The sequence below is a fragment of the Trachypithecus francoisi genome, unplaced genomic scaffold (genome assembly GCF_009764315.1).
Source record: "Trachypithecus francoisi isolate TF-2019V2 unplaced genomic scaffold, Tfra_2.0 Lachesis_group8, whole genome shotgun sequence".
NCBI lineage: Eukaryota > Metazoa > Chordata > Mammalia > Primates > Cercopithecidae > Trachypithecus > Trachypithecus francoisi.
This window is the reverse complement of record NW_022681473.1, coordinates 3,541,655-3,561,870: the sequence shown is the minus strand read 5'-3', so window position 1 is coordinate 3,561,870 and position 20,216 is coordinate 3,541,655. Positions and strand designations below refer to the sequence as shown.

The 20,216-nt window shown below is 50.1% G+C and overlaps 1 protein-coding gene across 4 annotated transcripts in view; it reads right to left on the bottom strand.

Moving 5' to 3' along the window:
* The window catches only part of SHANK2 (SH3 and multiple ankyrin repeat domains 2), a 672,941-nt gene that overhangs the window by 484,301 nt on the left and 168,424 nt on the right, over positions 1-20,216 (bottom strand). For all 4 annotated transcript variants that reach the window (XM_033203947.1, XM_033203946.1, XM_033203948.1 and 1 more), the window contains exon 10: positions 11,463-11,540. In XM_033203947.1, coding sequence (XP_033059838.1) covers positions 11,463-11,540 — 78 coding nt within the window. The remainder of the gene's footprint in view (positions 1-11,462; positions 11,541-20,216) is intronic.

Below are 20,216 nucleotides of genomic sequence, written 5' to 3'. Positions count from 1 at the left end.
GCCTTTGCACACATCAGCCCCACTCTTTGAGATCCTGAAGGCCCGACATCCCGAAGGCCCACTCCTTCCTTCCTCTTCTCCTGGTCTTTGCCCCAAATGTCACAGAGGCCACCCTCAGCTCCCAGCAGGAAGGAAACTTGCTTCTGCATTGTCAGCTCCGTGCCATTCCACCCTCACCCTGCTCTATTTTTCTTCCTGTCATTTACCAACCCCGACATGTTGCACACTTCTCTGCTTACTTGTTAATTATCTAACGTGCACTCCCAGAGAGTAGAGTGTGCTGTGGCTCACTGATGTGTCCCCAGCACCTAGAAGAGAGTGTGGCTCTTACGAGAAACTCCATATGTACTAGCGGAAATAATGAATTCGATCCCTGATTACTTTTCATTATAGATATGCACCGAACATCAGCCACATTTTGGGTTACCCAGGTTTCTACGCCCTAATCTAGAAATACAACTTCCACTTCCCTGTTTCTATGGGAACACAGAGTCTGAATCCCAAATAAGACTCAGCAGAACTTTTAAAAGAAGCTACTTCTAAATGACTGACTCCGCCAACTGCATGCCCTCAGCAGGGCCACCACGCTGCAACGTGGAGGAGGTGGACCAGGGATGGGCTGCAGGGAGCGGTGGGGAGTGTGGCAGGCTGGACAGCACAGCCTTTCCAGAGGTGCCATGCTCCCACCCCCTGCCAAATGTCCACGTGCACAGAGGCTACCTGGGTGTGGCCACATTTCCTAATTTTTCAAGAGAAGTTGGAAAGCTGAATTTTAAAATGAAATTCCTGGAAGTTTAAACACCAGCAACACATTCAATTTTTTTTTAAGTTAAAAATAAATAAATGTTAACATCTGGGCAGGTTACAATCAAGCTCTCTTGGGTCAGATCCACCCTCCAGACGGCCGGTGGTGAACTTTACACTACGGCTCATTCTATCAACCCAATGAGAGCTGGGCCCCAGGCCCAGACTCACTGATGGCCCTGCAGGAGGTTGACTGATCACAAGATGCATGGCAGGTACCAGCCAGTGCCCAGCTCCCTGCCAACCAGCTGCTTCTAAATATGCCAGATAAACACACCAAAAGAAGAAGGGAAAAGAAATAAAAATAATGATTTGCTTGGTCACTCACATGTGGAAGAGAAAAGGCTAAAATCGAAGCTGATACTCCCTCATTCAGTCTGCAAGAGCCTCAGTCCCACCCCTCCCGGCTCTGCCCACAGAACACAGGCAGCAGGGGTGAAAGTGGGCAAAGAACCCTGTGCACAGCAACGTCCCCAGGCCTGGCGTGCTGCCCGGCAAGCAGCTCCCCCGGGGCGCATCATCTTGGCAAACTCTCCCAGGACCCTGGGCTGCACAAGCTCAGAGACTCCGCCCGTTGTGTGGGGAGATGTCCTCGCTCTCAGGCTCCACCTGCTCATCCTCCCTTCACACCGAGAAAAGGAAACGTGACATGGACCAGAATCCCGGAGTTGGTATCAGCCATGTTTCCTTGCCCTGCCACGTAGCCACCCAGGAACCCACAGGGTGACCTGGGCTCCAGACTAGGGCACCGAGCCTCGTGGTTGGAGTGTTTGCAGGGATCATGACGGGCCAGCTGGACACAACCACCTCCTCCTGCCATGAAAGGAAGTCCCTGTCCTGCACACTCGCTGGCACTGCCCTGGCCCATGCTGCAGGCCTCCCTGGGCCCACACGGCCTGGGCCAGCCTCTCTGGGCTTCCAAGGTTGGTGTGTTCCTATGGTGGGGTTGACGCTGATGGCAGCACCCACAGTCATGAGGCACTGTCTGACCCCTCCACCTGCGTGTCTTAGTGAGTCCGGGCCTCTATGCCAAAACACCTGAGGCTGGGCCAATTATAAATGGCAGAAATCTATGACTCACAGTTCTGGTGGCTGGGGATTAAGGAGCCGGTAGGTGCGGTGCCTGGGGAGGGCTGCTCCCTCCTGCACAGGTGGTGGCTCTTACTGTGTCTTCATGGGCAGAAAGACAAGGCAGTTGCCTTCAGCCCTTTTTTGTGAGATGGAGTTTCTCCCTTGTTACCCAGACTGGAATGCAATGGCGCTGATCTCAGCTCACTGCAACCTCTGCCACCCGGGTTCAAGTGATTCTCCTGCCTCAGCCTCCCGAGTAGCTGGGATTACAGACGAGCACCACTACACCCAGCGCATCACACCCAGCTAATTTTTGTATTTTTAGTAGAAACAGGGTATCACCATACTGGCCAGGCTGGTCTCGAACTCCTGACCTCAGGTGATCCACCCGCTTCGGCCTCCCAAAGTGCTGGGATCACATGCGTGAGCCACCGCACCAGGTCTGCCTTCAGCCTTTTGTACAAGGGCATGAATCCCATCGCAGAGGCTCTATCCTCATGATGGAATCACCTCCGAAAGGCCCCATCTCTTCGTGTTACCACATCAGCGATTAAATTTCAACAAGATTTTTTTTTTTTTTTTCTCAGACAGGATCTCACACTGTGGCCCAGGCTGGAGCATAGCGGCACCATCTCTGCTCACTACCATCTCTGCTTCCCAGGTTCAAGTGATTCTCACGTGTCAGCCTCCCAAGTAGCTGGGATTACAGGTGCACGCCAGCATGCCCAGCTAATTTGCGTGTGTGTGTGTGTGTGTATTTTTATTTTAGTTTTTTTTAGTAGAGACAGCGTTTCACATGTTGGCCAGACTGGCCTCAAACTCCTGGTTTCAAGTGATCTGCCTGCCTAGGCCTAGGCCTAGGCCTCCCAAAGTGCTGGAATTACAAGCACGAACCACCACACCCGGCCAGCACATGAATTTGAAGGCACATTAAGACTACAGCACCTATGTGATGTCATTTGAACCTCTGGACACTCTCTTAACTGCAGTGATTAGCCCCACTTCGAAGTGGAGGGGGCTGCATTCATTTCCCCTGGCTGCTGCGCCGTGCCGTCATAAAGCGGGTGACTTAAACCACGGAAGTTTCTGCTCTCACTGTTCCGGAGGCCAGAAGTCTGAATTCCAGGTGTTAGCAGGGCTGTCCACGTGCAAAGTCTCTAGGGGAGGGTCTTTCCTGCCTCTCCCAGCTTCAAGGGCATTCCTTGGCTTGTGGCCGCATCGCTCCAATCTCAGCCCTCCATCTTCATGTGGCATTCTATCTGTGTGCACAGTGTCTCTTTTGCCTTTTCGTCAAAGGACATCTTTGAAGATTAGAGCCTCTCCAGTCCAGCGTGACCTTGTCTTAACTCAGTGACATCTGCAAAGGCCCCAGTTCCAAACAATATCACGTTCACAGGTTCTAGATAGACATGAATTTACGGGGCAAACGCTTTGACTCAGTACGGGAGCGCTTGGAGACCTTTAAGTAAATCCTAAGTGGCCTGCCCAAGGGCACCAGCTGAGAAGAAACCCAGCCAGACTGAAACCCAGGCTCTGCAGACGGGGATGCCAGGCCCCTGCTGCACCCTCTGGCCAGATCTGTGGCTGAGAGTGGGCCGGTTTCCTTGGGGTGTCTCTCCTGGCTGAGGTCTTGTGCCTCAGTAAATGCAGACCCAAAATAAACCACCTTCTTGGGTGACTGAGAACCCGGAAGAGAATTCTGGAAACAAGTTCCATCTTGTTCATAGAAATGGTGTTGGACACAACACAAACCCTTCCACGGGTGCGCTGTGGAAACCGTAAACCTTTGCCAATTCCCGGCTGCATTCGCTCCCTCCTCTTTTAAAGTGGATAGACGCAAGCTGTCTAGCTACTTGGCTGTCTTTCATCAAATCACCCAGTAAGTGCAAAATGCAGTCTCTGGGTGGCGATGGAGCTAATACCCGTCTCAGTGCTGAAACTGTTCTCCTGTTGGCTCCTACGCCGTGGCTTTTCTACGTTGCTTTCGGTGGTGGCAAACAGCAGAGACGCGCCCAAGCGGCTGACGATTTTCATGGAAAGGTGAGGCTGCTTCAGGACGACACTCCGGGGGACAGGGATGGCGGGGCGGCCCTGGCTTCGTGTGGCCGGGGGGACCTGAGCAGCAGAAGTGCAGGAACTCGCCACTGACACCCACCTGCGGTCTCTGGTAGCTGCTTTATGTGGCTGCAGGAACAAATGATCACAAACAAGGTGGCTTCAAGCAACAAACCTTCCCCGCAGTCCTGGAAGCCAGCGTCCAAAACGGCATCACTAGGCTGACCCTGCGGTGTCATCAGGGCCACGTTCCCCGGGAAGGCTCTGGGGCAGGGTCCTTCCCAGCCTCCTGGCAGTACCATTGTATCTCTGCCCCCATCCATGTCCCACTCCCACTGCCCCCACCTTCATGCAGCCCCCTTCCCTGTGTGTGTCCCCCTATGAGGACCTTGGTGATGACGCTGGCTTACCCAGTGCTACACTTTGGGCACTGGCCCCTTCCAATCCTCACGTTAAAATGTAATCCCCAGCGTGGTGGTGTCGGAAACGGGGCCGAGCAGGAGGTGTCCGGGCCACGGCGGTGGATCCCTCATGAACAGATCAATGTCCTCCCCTCCGAGGTGAGTGTACTAAATCAGGGCTCTCCAGAGGGACAGAACTGACAGGATATATTCACACAGGAAAGCAAGTTTTTAAAGCGAGTTTTCTCACCATCACAAGGTGAAGTCTCACCGCAGGCCGTTTATAAGCTGGGGAAGAGAGGAGCAGGTAGTGGCCCAGTCCAAGTCTGAAAGCCTCAAAACCAGGGAAGCTGACAGCGCAGCCTTCAGTCTGTGGCCGAAGGACCAAGAGTCCCCGGCAAGATACTGGTGTAGGTCCCAGAGTCCAAAGGCCAAACGACGTAGAGTCTGATGTCCCAGGTCAGCAGTGGAAGGAAGCGTCCAGCATGGGAGGAAGAATGAAGCCAGGAGACCCAGCAGGCAAGGTCATCCCACCTGCCTCCACCTGCTTTGTTCTTGCCGTGCTAGCAGCCAAATGGACGCTGCCCACCCATACTGAGGGTGGGTCTTCCTCTCCCAGCCCATGGACTCAAATGTCCACCTCCTCTGGCAACAGCCTCACAGACACACCCAGACACAATACTTCCCCATCCCTGTGGCCATCCCTCAATCCAGTCAAGTTGAAGTGTAACCTCCCCGCCAGGGAACTGGACCAGCTCCTGCCTGTGGACTGACAGGCACGTGCACCTCTAGAAGAGCCGTGTGTGTATGTGTGTGTGTCTAATAGACAGTCTTACATGAACTTGACAATTTGCCAACATCAGCTCATAGAAATTGCAATGTAGACGGCAGCACAACAGGGACGTCCTGGGACCCTGCCCATGGCGCTCATCAGGGAAGAGGAAGGTCCTGGGAGAAAACGCCATGACCCTGTTCCCACAAACAAATCCTTGTTTGGATTTCCACAAAACAAGGAAAGCACAACCAAAGAGCCTTGTTGGGACTCATTTAACCAGGAAAGAAACTCAGAAAGCCACCGGGAGGGAACAGGGAAGAGAAGGGTCCATTGAGCAGATCTCGTGGGTTTCTGAAAAGTGCAACGCCGGGAACCACAATGTCATCCACGGTGTCAGGCGGCCTTCATCACTGGCCGTCCCTCAACCACGCAGTTGCCTCCACCAGCACGATCAGAGGAACTGCAGAGTGCACAGCCGCTGGCAGAGAGCTCTGGCAGCCACTACCACGCGTGGCACAAGAAAATTTACTCATCCCCCTCTGGCTACATTGCTAAATGTGGGAACTCAGTTTGGAGCTCCGTGCAAAAGGAAATCAGACGAAGGGTCTGGAGGGCAAAAGCCAGGCTCTGACGTTTCAGGAGATCCGCCCTCACTTTCATGGGCTGAGTCCTCCCCTCAGTGAAGGCCCTGGGGACAGGCCATGTCCAAAAACGCTTTGCCTGGGATCCTGGAGTGAAGAGCACAAGACGACACAGGACCATTGCCAACGACATTCCTGGGCCTCTGCCATCACTGGCTTAGCCTGCGGCAATGCTGGGGTCCATCACCTAATTGCCAGAGAACTGGAAATTCCGTTCCTTGCTTCTGGCTTCGGCCTTTCTCCTCCTCCTCCTTCTATGTGTAGTGTTAGGAGTAAAGGAAGAGCATGGGGTCTGGCATCCAGCAGCCTGTGCCTTGTTCATTGTCCTTTTAGGAGCTGTATGACCTGGGCTGTTCACCCACAGGAGACCCTGCTTCATGGGACCACATGGAAAGGGCTCAGCACAGGACTGGGGCAGGGTACCACCACGCACTGAAAGGTACCCAAGCCACCAGCACAGTGTCATTCATCAGAAAGACATCCACGTCAAGGCCTTCTTTGTCTTTTCCCTCCCGTTTTATCCTTGTCCTTCCCTGCCCATTATTAAAATTGGGCCATATTAAAATGGACCCATTCTGAACGTCTCTCATTGCCACTGCCTTTTTTTCCTGATTTTATCCACCCTTTCTCTGCTTCTGGATGTCTGGTTAGCAACTGTTGAATACAGCCTGAAAACCGACAGAATGACAGCATGTGAGGAGAAGGTTGCCCTCTCCAAAAATACAGTGCCAGGTGCTAAAGTCCCTGCATCCAAAAAACAGTGGAAGCCCCTTTCAGAATGCAGCTGCTGGGAGGCAGGAACAACTCCTCCACTCTGTTCCCCCATGCTTCAGCCAGGGTTCTCCAGAGACACAGACCCACGGGATGTGTGTGTGTGTGCATGTGCATATGTGTGTGTGAATATACACACCTACAAATAGATATATATTTACACATATATTTGTAATATGTGTATATGTATATATTTGTGTATGTGTATACTTTACGTGTGTGTATGTGTGTATGTATATGAAGAGATTTATTTTAAGGAATTGGTTTAAATGATTGTGGAGGCTAACAAGTCCAAAATCCATAGGACAGGGAAGCAGGCTGGAAACTTAGGCAGGAGTTGATGCTGCAGTCTTAGGGCAGAATTCCTTCTTCTCTGAGAAACTTCAGGTTTTGCTCTTAAGGCCTCCAACAAATCGGATGGGGCCCACCCACATCATGGAGGGCATACCTTTATTTAAAGTCAACTGACTGTTGATGTCAGTCACATCTACAGAACATCTTCACGGCAACCCCTACATTAGCATCTGAGTAGATAACTGGGTGCTAGAGTCTAGCCAAGCTGACATATCAAACTACCCAACACATACAGCCCATTTCTGCCTCTCTCCCTTGCTGTGCCCCTTCCTTGGCTTGGGTCTTCTACTGTTTAGACTTCTACCCATTCTGTTTCTCTTTGTCTTCAGAATCAGGAAGTTTGCTATCTTGGACTGAGCAATCCAAAAAGCAAAGGGTCGCTGATGATGTTCATTTCACACCCGGTTGCAAGAAAAGGGCCTGTCACAAAGAAGCCTCTTCCTCACTACAGATCCCAGAGCCCTGGACTGGAAGTCAGAAGCCCTGGAGACCACTGACTTATCACTGATTTTGGAATTCTTACTATCTGTCTCTCTAGATTTCCATTTCTCCCACAAACTGGGGATAAAAAAGCCAACCTCACTGGATTGCTGAACATTAAACAAGAACATAGAGAAAAGCATTTGTGAACTTTAAAACTCTGTGCAAATGGAAAATTCATCACTCTAATCACTCTAGAGCATCATCACTACCATTTTCAGTTTTTTGTTTTTTTTTTTTTTTTTGAGATGGAATCTTGCTCTTGTCACCCAGGGTATAGTGCAATGGCACAATCTTGGCTCAAGGCAACCACTGCCTCCCAGGTTCAAGCTATTCTCCTGCCCCAGCCTCCCAAGTAGCTGGGATTACAGGCATGCACCACCATGCCCAGCTAATTTTGTATTTTTAGTAGCGACGGGGTTTCTCCATGTTGGTCAGGCTGGTCTCAAACTCCCAGCCTCAGGTGGTCCACCCACCTCGACCTCCCAAAGTGCTGGGATTACAGGCGTGAGCCACCGTGCCCGGCCCATTTTCAGTATCTTAATCACCATAATCATGGCCATCATCAAAATCATCACTATTATCATCACCATCAATATTGCCATCATCATGACCACCACCATCGCCATCAACATTACCTTCAGGAACACCATGACCACTATCAACATTACCATCATAACTACCATCACAACCATCAACGTTACCATGACCACTACCATCACCATCAACATTACTATCATGAATACCATGACCACTATCAACATTACCATCATCATAACTATCATCACAACCATCAACGTTACCATCATCATGACCACCACTATCACCATCAACATTACCATCATGAACACCACGACCACTATCAACTTTACCATCATCATAACTACCATCACAACCATCAACGTTACCATCATCATGACCACCACCATCACCACCAACATTACCATCATGAACACCATGACCACTACAATGTTACCATCGTCATAACTACCATCATTACCATCATAATGACCACCATGATCACCATCAACACGACCATCATCATGACCAACACCACCACCATCAACATCACCATCATTATCAATATCACCATCAACACCATCATTATCACCACATCATCACCATCATTCTTCAACACCCACCCAAAATGTTTAAGTGCTTCATCTCTACCTTAGATAAATCCTCTTCTGATTCTCAAACCAGAGTAAACATTAGAATCCCTGGGGGGCTTAGGAGAACACAGAGCACTGGTCCCTGCCCCCAAGAGTTTCTGATCCAGTGGGACTGGGGTGAATCCTGAGAATCTGCCTTTCTCTCAAGTTCCTAGGTCTTCTGACGCTGTCTGTCCAGTATTTTAAATCATTAAGCAAGGGTCAGCCAGATGAACTCCAACAACTATCCCAAGACTTCTTAGAAAAACTTGCCTTTGCAGCACAGTTGTACATCGTCAGCACTTTCCAGATGAACATATTTGATCCCTTTTAAATGTGCAGCCAGTCATCATTTCTTCCACAAACTCAATATTAAATGATTCATTTTTCATAACTGAGAGGGTAAGAACAACTGTGAATGAAAAATAAAAGCTGGGGATATTTTACGGGCAAAGATCCACAGAGTGAATCCAGTCTCTTTGTATTAATAAAACACAAGGCAGGAAGATGAGGAGGAGGAAGCTGGCTCCTGACAGGCACTGCCAGGGCCCATTCTGGGCACGTAGATTGGCAGAGACCTCATTCCGCCAGTTACCTGAGCAACGTCTATGGCGTACAGAGTCTGATCAGTTCAGGGACAGTGCGCATCACCTTCTTTTGGAATCATTTGTGGCACTGATTGATTGTCCTTAGCAAAATAGAGACAGATGGCACAGGGTTGGTGCTGGTGCAGTTTTGCTGCTGTGAGGGGGTACTAAGCATCCTGCCAGGTCTCACGTAATAAGGGCATCCCCATCCCTGGTGGTCACTGCACCAGTGGCGACAGGGCTGTAATGGGGACTGACAGGGCGGGGGCAGGCCACCTGAACTGACCTTTCATCCCAGGTGCCATGGAAGACTCGCTTCCCTGGAGTGCAGTGTGGTGGTTGTAAGCCACCACCCAGGAGAGTCAGAAATGGTTTTCGTATTACCCAAGTGTTTGCCTTGAGTCAACGGGCATCAGCAGCTGTTTTTTGAGCAATTTAAGCAACTATGTGACTTTTTAAAATAAAGGACCAAAGAAATATATTATTTGATGCCCAAAAGATAATGTTGAATCCAAGCCCATAAATGCATAGCTAACCCCAAAGGGGCAGACGCAGTCACAGCATGAAATCAAAGAAACCCGCAGCCTCCTCATATTCACCATTGGAAAGAGGACATTTTCTTGGAGTGTAACTGAAATCTCTCTAGACCCATCAGCAAACCAGGGACCCTTTTCAACAATCTATTTTATACGAGACATTTGCAAACTGCCAGATTCAAGACTAAAATCTAGGCTCACCATGACTGAAGAGTTAAGTAAACTCCCTCACGGTTGACATGGTTTGAATGTGTTCCTACCCAAATCTCATCTTGTAGTTCCCATCATCTCCACGTGTCAGGGGAGGGACCCAGTGGGAAGTAACTGAATCATGGGGGCAGTGACCCCCACGCTGCTGTTCTCATGATATTGAGTGAGTTCTCATGAGATCTGGTTTTATCAAGGCCTTCTCCCCCTTTTGCTCGGCACTTCTGCTTAATGCCACCATGTGAAGAAGGATGTGTCTGCTTCCCCTTCCACCATGATTATAAGTTCCCTGAGGCTTCCCGAGTCATGCTGAACTGTGAGTCAATTAAACCTGTTTCCTTTATAAACCACCCAGTGTCACGTGTGCTTTTATTAACAGCATGAGAACGGACTAATAGTGGTTATGAAGCATGTGGGCCCAGTTGTTGGGCTGAACTCATTCATTTTCAACACAACAAGCCTGTATATATTTGGAATGTCTAAGAAGAGTATTAGTAAAATCATTCGTGGAAGCCAATTTTAAACTAAAGTCCTCTCTCAGTGCAATAAGATATACAAAATCATTTCCAAATGAGGAGAATCATGGAAATGTCAATTTTCAGTTCAAGTGGATCTGACTGTGTAGAACATCAAAAAGCATTTCTATAACTCATTTAGCTAAAAAAATTAGCATTTAGCTTAAAATATTTTATTTTCACCCTAAACGGTTCTCTGGACAACTGTATCAGAAGTAGACAAGCTCCATTTCTGTGCAACAGAATACTACCCAGCCATGAAAAGGAGTGAAGCACAGGCACAGGCTACAATGCAGGCGAGCCTCAGCGACGATGCTGAGTGACAGAAGCCAGATGCAAAATCTCATCTATTATATGACCTAATTCATATCACACATTCAGAATAGACAAATTCATAGAGATGGAAAGTCATGAGTGGTTTTCTAGGGGCTGGGGGAGGGGAGTGGGGAGTGGCTGGTTAGTGGATACAGGGTTTCCTTTTGGGGGTGATAAGTTCTTAGCTAGATAATGGGGATGGTTTTGCACAGCATCATGAATATACTTAATGCCACCAAAGTGTACACTTTAAAATGGTTCAAATGTTAAATGTGATGTTGTATGTATTTTGCTACAATTTTTAAAAAAGTTTAGGACCTGGGTTTGTGCATTCCACCTCAGAACACCCTGGCCCATGCTTGGCTGGGGTTGTTCTCCCTCCACTCTGGGACAGCGGATCCCCTGGGGGTGCCAATGGAAGGCAAGTCCCTTCCCGTGTGATCCTCAGGAAGCTTGTCCCACTGGACGGAGAGGCGGCAAAGCCAGCATCTCCCAACAGCTGCACGGTTGGATGCACTTACGTCTTTGCTGCCTTGCCAGCGCTGACTGCTACACACATTTCCACATTATTTGTGCCATTTGTTCTAACAGGAAGGAGCCAGTGCAAGCAGGCACACTGAGACAGGGCAGCAGCTTTGCACTAAGAGAGGGAGGCACCCAGAGCAGCCTCGAATAAGAAAACATCCGCAACAGAACGAGCCAGCCTCATGTCACACATACAAACACGACCGCGGAGACGCAGAGCCATCACCCACTGTGATCCACACACAGGCCTTCCTGATGCTGAGATCTCTTTTACCTGAAATGGAGTCTGGCTGTTGTAGTTTTTTAACTCCTTATTTCCGCCTCGAAACAGAAGCACTCTTGCACAGCTATCCTGCAAACAGAAAAGGAGAAACCTGTTTGTAAAATGGTAGCACAGACATTCTCCAAAGAAATCTGTCCAGAGTCTCAAGCTCACAGGAAACCAGGGAAACAGAAATGCAAAGTTAAAAGGGAAGGCATGTTGCTTTCATCTGGCTCCCGGTATGCTGTCAGGGGAGGCTCACCTGCTGCCAACACTTTGGACAGCAGCTGGGTAGAATCTATTTAAAAAAATAAAATAAAATAAAAAATAAATAAAAAACACCCTATGGCCAAACAATTTCACTTTTTAAGACTATATTCTATAAAAAGTCTTGCACATTGTATACAATATATAACAAGTGAAATATCTTCAATAAAATATAGAAAGAAAGGAAGAAAGAAGAAAAAAAGAAAAAGAAAAAGAAAAGAAGAAAAGAAAAGAAAATCTGGAGATAGCATACATGTCCTAAAATAGGGGAGAGTGGGGATATATTCTAGAACATTCTTCACCTAGGCAGTCTCAGGACAAAACAAGGCAGATGACTATAAACTGACAAGAAACATATCCAGGAACTTCTAAATAAAAAAGGCAGGCCTCAAAACAATATTTGTTAGGCGTGGTAGCTCACACCTGTAATCCCAGCACTTTGGGAGGCCGAGGTGGCGGATCACCTGAGGTCAGGAGTTCGAGACCAGCCTGGACAACATGGTGAAACCCCATCTCTACAAAAATACAAAAATTGGCCAGGCATGGAGGCATGCGCCTATAATCCCAGCTACTCAGGAGGCTGAGGCAGGAGAATCACTTGAACCCAGGAGGCAGAGGTTGCAGTGAGCCAAGATCGCACCCAGTGCCCTCCAGCCCAGGCAATAAAACTAAGACTTCATCTCAAAACAAAAAAACAAACAAAAAAAACCAACAACAAAAACCCCAGTAATACTGCTTAATTTCATTTACATTTTAAACGCTTAAAGAGAAACTAATAAAGGCTTAAAGTCTCTATTATAGAAAAGCAGGGACCATGTCTGGAAGGATACGCACCAGTTAACAGTATTTACTTTCATGGAAAGGAAAAGGATTAGGGAGAGAACAGAAATAATCTTTTTTCATTTTATTTTCATTTTTTGAGACATACTTTCGCTCTGTTGCCGGGGCTAGAGTGCAGTGGTGCAATCTTGGCTCACTGCAACCTTCATCTCTCGGGCTCAGGCAGTTCTTCCCACCTCAGCCTCCTGAACAGCTGGCACAACAAGCATGTGCCACCGTGCCCAGCTAACTTTTTTTTTTTTGGTAGAGACAGGGTCTCGCTATATTGCCCAGGCTAGTCTAGAACTCCTGGGTTCAAGTGATCTGCAGGCCTCTGCCTCCCAAAATGCTGGGATTATAGGCGTGAACCACCATGCCTGGCCGGAGAATCTTTTTTTTGTAATATGTGGGCTTATATTATTTAATGTTGTTAAAAGCAAGCAAAAGGGTTTTTGTTTGTTTTCTTGAGACAGGGTCTTACTCTGTCACCCAGGCTGGAGTGCAGTGGCGATCACAGCTCACAGCAGCCTCGACCTCCCACCTCAGCCTCCTGAGTACCTGGGACTACAGGGATGCGCCACCATGCCCAGCTAATTTTTGTATTTTTTTTTTTTGTAGAGAGGAGATCCCACATGTTGTGTAGCCGGTCTCAAACTCCTGGGCTCAAGCGACGTGTCTGCCTCAGCCTCCCGAAGTGCTGGGATTACGGGTGTGAGCCACTGCACCCAGCCTCTTACACATTTTCATAACAAAAATGAATGTGCATCCATCCATTGATTAGGCATCTACTCTTTGTCCATGGGGTTGACGGAGAACTTCTCGCCAACCCCTCTGAAGCTCCCAGTGAGGACTGCAGCGGCAAATAATGACCAGTAAAAAGGCAGTGGTAGCATGTTGATGTAACCAATAAAAGGCAGCGGTAGAATGTCGATGTAGCCAGTGAGGCCAGTGAGGACTGCAGCAGCAAATAACGACCCATAAAAAGGCAGCGGTAGAATGTCCATGTAGCTGGACCAACTATTAGAATAATTTTGTCTCCAAATGCAGTTGGCTATTTAGAATAAGTAAACTGTTTTTGGAAGTGCATTTAAATGATCAGGAGCTGGCTGATGCTTGTGCCTGGGCAGCAGGGGCCTGACTCTGGGCTGGGGGCACCTTCTCCTACAGGACTTGGGGCCTCAGCGCAGGTGACAGCCAAAGCCTGTACTGGGCAGATCCTGGGAATTCCATCCTTACCTACAGTCTAGTGTACAGACAACAGGTGTGACCACCTGGACTCAACACCACACAAACACACACCAAAAAAAGGGATACGTGGATTAAACGACCAGGGCTTCCCACCCAGGACGGGTCAGAGACCCCAGCCCGGGCCCTGGAGGAACCCCGTCCTCAGGAACAGCAAGACGCTGAGTAGACACGGCATAGGTGGTGGGACCCGACAGATCAGCAGATTTGAAAGAGAGCGGACTGGTCGGGTGTGGTGGCTCACGTCTGTAATCCCAGCACTTTGGGAGGCTGAGATAGGCGGATCACCTGAGGTCAGGAGTTCAAGACCAGCCTGGCCAACAACATGGTGAAACCCTGTCTCTACTAAAAACACAAAAATTAGCCAGGCGTGGTGGCAGGTGCCTGTAATCCCAGTGACTCGGGAGGCTGAGGCAGGAGAATCACTTGAACCTGGGAGGCGGAGGTTGCAGTGAGCTGAGACTGCGCCATTGCACTTTAAAGCGAAACTCTTGTCTCAAAATAAATAAAATAAGATAAAAATAAGAAAGAGAGCTGGAAATCCAGAAGGAAGTAGGGAGCAGCTGCCAACAGATCCTGGGTTTCAGTCTGGGTGAAAAAAAGAAAAACGTTCTAAGGCTGATTGGTAATGGTTGATGGTGGCGATGGCCGCACACCTCTGTGAACAGACCAGCGATCATGGAGCCTTACACTTCAGATGGGTGAACTGCATGGTGTGTGAATTACATCTCGATAGAGGGTGGCACACATATGTAAGAGGGCAGATAGCAGGAAGGCGGGCCGCTCTGGCAGAGAGTCTTCATCCCTGGCTGGACGGCTGGGGCAGGCCAGGAGCACACTGAGCTCTCAGGACCCGGCTGGTTTCAGGGTGGGGAGCCGACCAGGCCTCCCCGCCATGACGGTGATTATTAATGAGGAATCCACACCTTCTCCGGCAGCTGAGAGTGTGGGCTGTGCTCACTTGGGAGACACAGGTCGGGGGATCTGAGTTGGGTGGAAAAGGCTGTCCTGCCTCTGTGTTCTCCAGCATCCTGGGGCCTCGGTGACCGTGGCCGGCTTTGGTCACCGACTGTGTAAAAAGCCACCTGCGTACTTGGGGGTGCACTCTGCCTCAAGCCCCACTGAGGCCGCCTCTGTACAGAGTGGGGGGCTCTGGCCACAGATGCCACTGAGTCAGGCATGAGGAACTGAGTGTGGACCGGTCCACAGACCATGCTGAGTGTTCTGTCCCACCGCCCTACAGGACGGTCAGGCTGGTCAGAGGGGGATCCCCAGAGCCCCTGTACCAAGATTCCAATTAGAAGCAAAACCACCATGGTGTCCCCACCTCCTGGCACAGTGGTTCTCAACTGGGGGTGATTTTGCCTTCCAGAGAACATCTGGCAATGTCTGGAGACATTTTTGACGGTCACAGCTGTGAGTGCTACTGGCACTGACTGGGTTAAGACCAGGGATGTTGTGAGCATCCTGCAATGAATAAGACAGCCCCCCATGGCAAAAAACTGTCCAGCCCCAAACCTCAATAAAGCTGAGGTCAACAACCTCTGCCTTCATGGCTCCAAATGTTACTGATGATGGATATGAGTCATGAACAGCAGCATCCCTAGAACGGTTTCAGAACAACACAGACCATAGTCTCCTGTATGAATGACATGCCACTTCCCAAGCCCACCAGGCCCTGGCCCCAGCTGGTCAGGCCTCAAGGGGACGCCAAGCCCTATGCTATTCAGGGTCTTGTCCCTGGAACGTGTCTTCGGACTCAGGGACAGCCCAGCAGGTTTCACAGAAGATGCTCCACTCCTGGGGAGTGGGAAGGTGGAGGCGGCCTCTGTCACCTCTCACTACACGGACCACACATGTCAGCAGGGGAGGGACGGATGCCCATGGAGCTGTCAGCCTGAGGCCCATGGGGTGGAGGTGAAAGGAGAGCCAGCAAAGCCATGTGTGAGGCTCGAACAACACTGCAGATGGAGGCTGAGCTGAGAGAAAGCAAACACAAGGAAACGAGTCGCTAGAAGCCCACGGTGCTTCAACACAACATGTGAGTCTGCAAGAGCATGCAGCAGCCGATACAGGGTGACACTCCGCACAGGGTGAGTCTGCAAGAGCATGCAGCAGCCGATACAGGGTGACGCTCCGCACAGGGTGAGTCTGCAAGAGCATGCAGCAGCCGATACAGGGTGACGCTCCGCACAGGGTGAGTCTGCAAGAGCATGCAGCAGCCGATACAGGGTGACGCTCCGCACAGGGTGAGTCTGCAAGAGCATGCAGCAGCCGATACAGGGTGACACTCTCGGTCTGCAAGAGCATGCAGCAGCCGATACAGGGTGACACTCTGCACAGGGTGAGTCTGCAAGAGCATGCAGCAGCCGATACATGGTGACACTCTGCACAGGGCTTCAGGGTGGGAAACCCCTGGAAAAAGCACAAATGTGGATTCCGGGTTTTATGCTGGGATTTTCATACTCTTCTAATTATTGCCATAAACATGAAAAAATATGTAAGGGAATTTTCAAAGACACAGCCGTGTCCAGCAAACAAATCTTTCATGTTTGGGGTACAATGAAACCCAGAGTTTCAAAAACAGAAAGCTCTGGTGTCAGTTCTGCCGTGCCCAGGATCCACACCGTGGGAGGTGCAGGTCAAGACTCTGGGCCTGCTTATTTCATTTTAGGGTTGCAAACTATGGTCCTCAGGCCGAATTCTGCACATCTAGTTTTGTAAATAAAGTTTTATTGGGATGCGACCACATCCACTCACCTGCGTATTTTCTGTGGCTGCAAAGCCTAAAGTATTTATTCTCTGGGTCTTTATAGAAAAAAGGGTACCCACCCTGGTTTTAATTAAGTAGTCCTGCATCTCCCCAACACAGTCGCACATTCACAGAAATGACCACACCGGCAGGATGCCCTAACACTAGACATATTAACAACAATCTTCAGGCCCCACTTAGGCTGGTGCCAGGGAGTGCAGGGTGATAACCAGCATCAGCTCTGAGAGAGCGGCTCTGCCTCTTGTCTTCTGAGCTTCAGATTCCTCCTTTTTTTTTTTTGAGACGGAGTCTCGCTCTGTCACCCAGGCTGGAGTGCTGTGGCCGGATCTCAGCTCACTGCAAGCTCCACCTCCCGGGTTTACGCCATTCTCCTGCCTCAGCCTCCCAGGTAGCTGGGACTACAGGCACCGCCACCTCGCCCAGCTAGTTTTTTGTAGTTTTTTTTAGTAGAGACGGGGTTTCACCGTGTTAGCCAGGATGGTCTCGATCTCCTGACCTCGTGATCCGCCCGTCTCGGCCTCCAAAAGTGCTGGGATTACAGGCTTGAGCCACCGCGTCCGGCTGGATTCCTCCTTTTTAAAGTGGGGATACCCGGCTTGGTGGCAGCATAACGAGCCTGATACACCATCAATGACACAGGTAGGGGTCTCCTTCCACCCCCAGCAATGCCCTGTCCCTGGAAAGTGACCCCTGACCCCCAGGAGAGGGGCCCACCCATATGAGTACAGCATATCCGAGTCCCAGCCACAGGGGCCCATCGGGTGTTACCAGGAAACTGGGAATGGTGAGTTTCTGCAGGTGACCGGCGTTTCAAGAGATGCACGGGACGCAGCCTTCTCCACCGGGATAAGGCAGAGTGTGGAGAGCACTGGCCGGGCCTCTGGCTTTTCCAGTCCTGACCTAGCCCTTCCCTGCTCTGCCTCAGCAGCAGGACTTGCCTTGTGTCCTGATCATGAGCCCAGAATTTCCCATCAAATCACCCCCAGTGGGGTCCTGTTATTTCCAACCCAAAGAGTCTCTTTTTTTCTTTTCTTGAGACAGGGTCTTGCTCTGGTGTAATCTCACCTCACTGCAACCTCTGCCTCCCAGGCCCAAGCGATCCTCCACCTCAGACTCTCAAGTAGCTACGATTACAGGCTTGCACCACCATGCCTCGCTAATTTTTGTATTTTCTGTAGAGACAGGGTTTCACCACGTTTCCCAGGCTGGTCTTGATCTTAGGGGCTCAAGCGATCTGTCCTCCTAAAGTACTGAGATGACATGCGTGAGCCACTGCACCCAGCCCAAAGTCTTTATTAAAATCACAGTATTATCAGGCTATGGTGAGCAAAGACTTTGCTTTTTGCTTTGGTAAAGAGAGAAAACGAAAAGGAGGAGGAGAGACCACAGAGCCAGGAGAATGGGGTGATGGCTTTCAGCCAGTTCCCATCTTCTGGGGCGTGGTGGGGGCAGGAAAGAGAGAATAGGGCAGCAAGGGAGGAGGGACTTCATGGGGGTGGGCAACCGTGGGGACGTGAAGGCTGGTCCCTGGGGGTCTTGCTCACCCGTTTGCTCTGGGCTCTAACTGCACCCTGGCCCAGTGGCCTAGAAGAACCACCCAGCACTGACAAGACCCAGATGGCTGAGAACAGCCCAGCAAACTGGAATTCAGAATATGAGAGACCTGCTCAGGGAGGAGCCTGGGGACACTCTTCCTCTTATTTCTCAGTAAGAACCTTTTCTGAAAATTCCCTATTATAGGCTGGGCATGGTGGCTCACACTTGCAATCTCAACACTTTGGGAGGCTAAGGTGGGAGAATCGCTTGAGTCCAGGAATTTCGGACCAGCCTGGGCAACATAGCAAGACCCTGTCTCTACATAAAATGAAAACAATTAGCCAGGAGTGGTGGTGCGTGCCTGTAGTCCCAGCTACTTGGGAGGTTGAGGCAGGAGGATCCCTTGAGCCCAAGAGGTCGCAGCTGCAGTGAGCTGTGATTGTGCCACTGCACTCCAGCCTGGGTGACAGAGCGAGATCCTGTCTCAAAAAAAAAAAAAAAAAAAAAAGACAGAGAGAGAGAGAAAGCAAGAGAGGGAGGGAGGGAAAAGAAAGAAAAGAAAATTCCCTATTATAAAGGGCACGTATTTCCAACAAAAAGCTAAGAATAAACCCTCAGCAGGCACTGCCATTCCAGGGGGATACAGGCAGGACCTAAGAAAAATCCTCCGCTACCTCCGCTCACTCAGTGCCTTTGACCAAGTCAGTATCATACCTCCGACCCATTACCACAGCGTTTCCCAGACGTCAAAAAGAGATCAGGTTCCAGTTCGTTATTTTGAAATGCAAGGGTACATGGTTCACTTGGCTTAATAACAATGACACCTCCATGTATGTGTGCATATCACACACGTGTCTGTGTACACGTGTGTGAACATGTATGCGTTTTGCAGTTCAAAATGCACATCTATCCGCTCCTTCTGATTTAACTCTCAAGGTATGGGAGAACTCTCTGCCAGGGAGAACAGGAGGCCCATTTTACAGATAAGGTTAATGTGAAAAACTGCGAAGACTTGCGGCTTTGGAAAGGAGGAGAAAGGAAAAACTGTGATCCAGGAGGTGCTGGTGGGAGCTTTCGGTTCCCTTGCGAGGCTGCTGGCTGCCCTGGATTCCTTTCAGAGGTGTATCTTATCTGACAGGTCTTTATCCTTTTAAATAATTCAGTAAAGTATAAATATAGAAGCAATTGGAATGCTTTTTGAAGACGCAAGCATCAAGAAGAATATCATTTTCATTGCCACTTTTTCTCTTGGCATGAATTTTCCGAGACACTTCCCTTAATAAATGTACCTCCCACCGAAGGAGCATTCCTGGGACTCGCACTGTGCCCACCGAGAACACAGTGTGCCTGCAGGTCCCATCAGCTGCTGGACCCCCAGGCCCCATCCTTTCCATTCACAGATGAACACCTGCAGTTCCCACCAGCAAATGGATTCCCCAGACCCCATCATTTCCATTTACAGATGGAGAAAGCTGCTCATCGATGCACGCAGTGAGTCCTCATGGAGCTGCCAGGTACCGTCCTAGTCCCTGGAGACACAGATGCAAACCAGAAAGTCAAGGTCTCTGCCAGGCTTGGGCTGGAGAGGGGGCACAGGAAATGACACAGCCTCAGGACGGGTGGGTCTGATGCAGACAGTGGAGAGGGTGTGGCTGGCTGGGCAAGCTGAGCCCTGGGATGGGAGGAGAGACAGCGGGCGGAGGCAGAGGCCATCCCAGCAGAGTACCAAGACCCGAAGTAGAAACCAGCGAGGGGCCGGGAGGCAAGAAAGCAGTGGTGGGGCCGGGCTGCAGTAAGCTGGGACGAGCTGGGCTGGACAGGAGAGAAGGGCACAGGATATAAGCCCTGGGTTATGCAAAGGGGGTTCTCAGCAGAGGAGGGACGAAGAACTCGGGTGACAGAAAGTGGATTTGAGGGAAGACAGACTGGAAGGGAAGACAGAGGCTGGACAGTGAATACGTAGTCCTGGGGAGAGACGGCAGGGCCCCAGGCAAGGGTGAGAGGGGTGGTGGGACAAGAGGGGTGGAGGAGACAAGAGGGGTAGACGGGCCCAGAGAGGGTGGAGAGGGAATGGACAAGCCCCGGGATGAGAGGGATGGTGAGAAACAGGAGGCAGCCAGGTTTCA